Source organism: Neomonachus schauinslandi, chromosome 6, assembly GCF_002201575.2.
Source record: "Neomonachus schauinslandi chromosome 6, ASM220157v2, whole genome shotgun sequence".
NCBI classification, from domain to species: Eukaryota; Metazoa; Chordata; class Mammalia; order Carnivora; family Phocidae; genus Neomonachus; species Neomonachus schauinslandi.
In genome coordinates this window covers 125584484-125590483 of record NC_058408.1, presented here as the reverse complement: position 1 = coordinate 125590483, position 6000 = coordinate 125584484, and the positions used below count along the sequence as shown (strand labels likewise).

At 51.1% G+C, this 6000-nt stretch overlaps 1 protein-coding gene across 1 annotated transcript in view; it reads left to right on the top strand.

Moving 5' to 3' along the window:
- Window positions 1-1019: 1019 nt before the first annotated feature.
- Window positions 1020-6000, top strand: part of HPSE2 (heparanase 2 (inactive)) — a 683675-nt gene continuing 678694 nt past the window's right edge. The window contains exons 1-3 of the mRNA XM_021699985.1: window positions 1020-1056; window positions 1608-1896; window positions 4856-5013. Of these exons, the coding sequence (XP_021555660.1) occupies window positions 1020-1056; window positions 1608-1896; window positions 4856-5013 (484 nt within the window). The remainder of the gene's footprint in view (window positions 1057-1607; window positions 1897-4855; window positions 5014-6000) is intronic.

Below are 6000 nucleotides of genomic sequence, written 5' to 3'. Positions count from 1 at the left end.
GGAACTTCAGTTGAAGGTCATGTACTCTAGCCCTTTTCAGATTCTTTCATCCTATCTGGGGGGGGAGAGAGGGGAGACAGGTTGCCATTTCAGCGTTTGTGGGCTTGAGACTGCCATTTGCACATCCACACTTGAGGAAAACCTTTGTTCTGCATTTTGCCTGTTTGATATTTGGAGGCCCTGGGACGCTCATGTATACCCACAACACATAAAATAGTTATCTTCATCTGTCAAGTAGAAGGCCCATTTTGTTACAGAAAGAAGCCGACAGTAGTGCCACAACTCTGCTGTGAGTACAGCAAACTGGACCTGACTTCTTTTCCATGCTTGGGTTTGGGACCCCTGGCTCCGCCTGAGAGGTGGTGTGGGTCTGGGTTGGTGAGTTAGGGTGGGTGGAACTCCATGGGGCTCCAGGCTGTTCTTGGGCATCCAGGGACTATGTGCGGGTGGACACTGGCTGTGACTCCTGGCCAAGTTTGAAAACCCAACTGTGTTACTCTCGTCCTTTCTGGCACCATAAAGGCATACTTCCCTGCAAGAGAAGTAACCCCATGGTCCATCTCAAGGAGGGGCTGGAGGGGCAAGTCTGGCTGTACAGTGGAGTGGCCAAGCCATGGCTCAGATGGGCGCAGCGTTGCCCAGACTGTCCAAGCATGGACCAGATTGCTTTGACTTGGCCTAAGTCAGCGTATATTGAAGTCCCCAAGACACTTTTTCCTTGGCTGCAGGCAGAACGGAGCCACACGCAGCCTGGGCCCTTTTGCCCCTACCGGCGGATAAGCCCTTTGACCAGGTCACTCTCTATTCCTTCTGGCTACTGTTTTCCCTATTGAGGTCAGAGGATGCTTCTGTGAGGCAGCCCAGCGCGTAGCAGAGGTCCATACTTGTGTCCATGAAGTCTCTATCTGCACTCTGTGCTTTGGCAGGAATCACAGTCGCCGCCGCAGGACCCCCTCTGCAACTTAACCACTCTTGCTCTTGCTCCTTCAATACCAAGGGAAGGGCCCAGAGCAGAAGAAATGCCTGCTGCTGTCAGGAGAAACAGGCGCACCACGGGTGCGCACTCTTTACTCCTGCGCGCCCAGGGCTGGCGCTGGGGCTTTCGTGTCGGGACTGAAGCTAGAACCGCCCTCCCCAGAGCCTCGCTGGGAGGGAAGTAAAAACAAGGCGTCCCGCCCCGTACCCAAAACGTTACAACCATACAATTTCCATCCCTCTCTCTGCTTCCTGACCTTAGAGGGTTAAATCAGGAGGGTACAACGCCACCCCTTCCTCCTACTTCCCGCCTCTCCCCCCTACCCCCTCACCTTTAAAAAGTTAAAAAATGTCTGCAGTCGAAATCTCTTAAAGGGGCGGTGCTGGTGAACGAGTACTCTTGGCACGAGTCGCTGAGAAGGCTGGCTAGGGGCGTGAGTTCGCTCCACCAGCACCAAAACACTGAAAAAAAAAAGAGAGAGAGAGAGAAAGAGAGCGAGAGAGGGGGGAAAAAAAGGAAAGGAAAAAAAAATGGGGGGGGGAGGCAGACAGACACACACTTTAGATAAGGACAATTAGTCACCAGTGAGACCCTGTAGGAAGAGAGGTTTAAATCAGAGGGATTTAATGAGGGTGCTTGCTCTGTGCCTTCCCTGAAGCCATGCCCTCCAGCAACTCCCGCCCCCCTGCGTGCCTAGCCCCGGTGGCTCTCTTCTTGGCTCTGTTGCTCCATCTCTCCCTTTCCTCCCAAGTTGGAGACAGGAGACCCTTGCCTGTAGACAGAGCTCCAGGTTTGAAGGAAAAGACTCTGATTCTCCTTGATGTGAGCACCAAGAACCCAGTCAGGACAGTCAATGAGAACTTCCTCTCTCTGCAGCTGGATCCCTCCATCATTCATGATGGCTGGCTCGATTTCTTAAGGTAAGGCAGGGGCTTCCATGGATCATTTTTTTTTTAAAGTAACAACCCCCACCCCTTCCTATCCCCCATTCCAAAGGGGGAAGAAGAAGAAGAAAATAAGCCAAGCGGATCTCACAAAGAGAAGAAAAGAGGTTTTCCTCCTCCTGGAATATTTGCTGTGAGGCTTTAACTGGTGATTGAGAAAAGCAGTGTTTTCTATTAAGATGCACATGTTTGCAATGCAGAAGGCATTTCAGAAACTTATCAGTTATGACTGAAAAAATGTTGTGCTTACATATATCCACAATTAGCCTCCCGTCTCCTTCTGAAAAAGAAACAAGAGGTTCAGGGCAGTTACAAAAGCGAAGAAAAGGTCTCGAGCAACAAAGACCCGAGAGGAATGGGTGTGTGTGAGAGAGAGTGTGTGTGCCTCTGTGTGTGTGTATGTGAGTGTTCAAGCGGGGATCGCACGAAAGTGGAATTTTCCACGGAAAGATCGATTTGTTCTCTCCCACTCAAAGACAGAAAACGAATTTAAGCAGACTTGAGCGGTGGGCAAGTTGGATCAGATTTTTGAAGTTTTCTTTTATATCCTCCGTTGTCCTTTCCAGACTTCAGGACTTTGTAAGACTTTTTTTTATAGACCGAATGGCCCCCCAGTCCCTCCTCCTTAAATCTCCTGCGGTAAGTGCATAGTTTAGTTTTTCTTTAAAGAAAAAAAAAATTCTCGCTCCAGTCATAGGGTATATAAGGAGAGCGGAAAGGGTCCTAGAAATACTCCGGGGTTGTTTCGGAGGTCTGAACTCGGCACCAGTGGATTACCAAACCGGGTGGTTTGTGGTCATGGACTCGCCCCTTACTCAACGGCTTGGTATCTAATTGGGCTCACTCTTTCTCTGAGCTGTTGCTGTTTAGCAGTTAGGGAACTAAGATCCCTTCCCATCAGGGACAGAGTTGTGTAAAAAAAAAAAAAATAAATCGTCTGCAATGTCGAATCCAGTGTTGAGTTATTAAAAATTCCCTCCAAATTGGAGCCTCAGCTGTGGGCTCTCCCGAAGAGCCCTGAGCGCTCTATCAGTCCCACTTTTCTGCCCGGAGGCCGCATCCGCCGCGCGTCTTTCGTGAGTATCTTTAACTGCATGCGAAATCCATTTTTGCTCCTGGCATGCTCCCGCCCCTCCGCGCTGCGGTTCTGCCCGGGCCTCAGCGGGGTCAGAGGACGCGGCAGGTAGCCGGAGGTGCCACATGGAGCGCTCCTTCTACGTGGAGCGAGCTTTGCGGGAGTACTGAGCGGTTGGTGTTGCTGCTGCCGCCGCTGCCGCCGTTTCGGTTCCTGGTGGTGCCTCCACTGGGAAGGCGGGAAGAACTACGCGCCGCCCGGCTTCCTCCTCGGAAGTTCTATCATGAGCAGAGCGCGTCTCTGAACTCGTCCGTTGGTTGGGGGTGACGGGGGTTTTCCGAAATACACGCCCCACTTGCATAGCACTACTCCAGCTGCGTGGACTCCTTTGGGCTTATTTTTCCTTCCTTCCCTTTTAAACCATCTTGTTAAATGCATGCTGCAGAAAAGATTCTGGAAGGCGGCTTTTCGGGGAAGAAGCCATGGCGGGGCGCATTTGCATTGGCTGTGCGGGCTTCTGGGTGGGCGGTTGTTGGAAATGCCTTTTCTGTCGGGTGGTACTGGCGCAGATGTCTCTTTTGCCCGCTGCGGGGCCGCGCGATGCCCTGACTGCGCCCGCCCTAGAACGCAGTCCTGGAGTCCTCGGCCAAAGACATTCTCGGCCATCGGACTACTCAGGGCGGCTACCACTTTTGTCAGCAACTCTCCGAAACAGGAGTCCCCGGCTTTTTGATTTCATATCCACCTCCTTTATGATCCTGTGTGTTTTCTACATTTGGATTTTCAGAACCTGAACCAGCAACGCGTTAAAAATAACTTACAGATCCAGAATTCAACAGTTGATCGTCTTAGTACTAAGAGCATGTGCACTGCTCCTTCTTTACCCCTCCCTGAAGTAGCTTTTGGCGTTAAAAACTATTTATTTATGGAAATCCTGCATCTAAATAAATATAAATGCCATTCTGGTGTTCCTCGAGTCTCCTCCGAGTCTCCTCCGAGGAGCAGGTTCTACATTTCGGCAAACTTCACTTTTCCCAGAGCTTGCTTCCAAAGGGCCCCACGTAGGAAGGAAAAAGATGAAGCTGAACTCAGAGTAGAGAGGAGGATGTTACCTTTCTTGAGATCAGGCTGAATTATTTAAGGGACCAAAGAGACATTGCTTTTACCATGCAAGGCAAAATGGGGAGAGTTCTCAGAAAAGCAGGGATTTACCCCGGGGAATCTCTTGTCCAGGGTTTGGGAGATGGATGCGGTTGTTACAAGACAGTGTTGAAGGAAAATCAACTTTAGCATTAAGAGAAAAAAAAAAGAAGAAGAAGAAGAACTCGACCTCAGGTACCTGGTCTGAGAAAAAGGAGGCAGGTTTCACCTTAATCCACAGAGGTTGCGGTGCCCCTGGGGCGGAGGAAGCAGATCTCGGCTTTCAGCCTAGAAGTTTGGCAAAAGTCGGAGCCCGGCAGTCCGCGCGCTGCGCGTCTCCACCAGGAGCGCTTTCCCAGCAGTGGCAGAAGCTGGGCAATTGCGCCTTAGCCCCGTGTTCTCAGCAGAAGTACCCCCCCCCCCCGCCGCTCCCCACAAGCACTGTTAACAGACTAACCGTTTGGAAAGAAGTACCTTTGGCGAGCAGCGTCGGGTTGTGTGAGGGAGGGGGCCGCGGCAGGCTGGGCGCAGGAGGCGTAGCCCCGGGAACCAGGCGCACGCGAGATGCCGGGGCCCGCGCGGATGGCGGGCTGGAGTGGACACAGCCCGTAGCCTCCGCCAGGTCACTAGCGGAGAGTGGGAAGAGGGCCTTGGTCGGTGCCCCACGCCCTCTCGCCTTCCCCCCCGGATCCTTTCCTCTCTCTTTCTCTACCCTTGCAGCTCCAAGCGTCTGGTGACCCTGGCTCGGGGACTTTCGCCCGCCTTTCTGCGCTTCGGGGGCAAAAGGACCGACTTCCTGCAGTTCCAGAACCTGAGGAACCCGGCGAAAAGCCGCGGGGGCCCCGGTCCGGATTACTATCTCAAAAACTATGAGGATGGTGAGAAACTTGCTTCCAGTCTAGCGGGGTGAGGGAAGTTTGAGGAATAGGAGCGAGCACTCGCTGTGTGTGTGGGGTGGGGTGGGGGTGGTAGCCGACTTGGAGGAGAGCCTGGTAGAAGCTCCTCTGAAAAGCTGGTGGCAGTGGGCTAGGGGACACCGGAGTATGGGACTCCTGACGTGATTACGCAGAGGGGGTCGCCAGGTTGTCTTGGTCCCGGCTGCCGGCCTTTCGCTGGGCGTCTGAACTCTGAGGCCGAGAACTGTAGCCAGAACAATTGGCAGGCCAGTCCTGTGGGGGGAGAAGATGTAGTGGGTTTCTTGAGAAAATTCAGACAGGTTCATAGGCTACTAATGGATCAGGGTCACGTTTCATTCCTAAAATTCTAGAAAAAAGTGCCTTTTGGTTTTTCTTATTTCTTGCTTTCCTGAGTTGAGGATATGGGTGATACAGCCTCTTTTGAAACCCACTCTAAAGTTTTCTGGATAATTCCTTTTAGATTGGACCTTTTTGTTGGGGAAGGTTTGAATATCTCCGCAGTGGGTTCTAATCTTAGAGTCGCATTTTTTTTGTTTGTTTGTTTTAAAATGGGATTATAAATGCCAGCCGTCTTTCTGGCCAGGATCAAATGAGTTAAGTGTTGGAAGGGTTTTGAAAACTCCAAATCATATTCAAGTGTGAGAGGCCAATCTTTTTAGGTTCGAATAACCTCATTTTTACTAGGGAAAAATGAAAATGGCATTTAAAATTTTGTTTAGAGGGTGTAGTGTTAATATATATGAATTTTCTTTGTGGGTAGGGGCATATTTCTTTCAAATAGTCAAGATGGGAATTGGTGGGTCCTCAGCTACTGAGACTGTTTAGATTGTATAAAAGAGGCATCGGTGTCCATTCTTGGAGGGTTATCTCTGCCCTGCTGTCCCTTTTCATAAGTGAGCCTCAGTTTTATTTTTAAAGAGCTCAAGGACAGGTTCGTAGAGCTCCCTG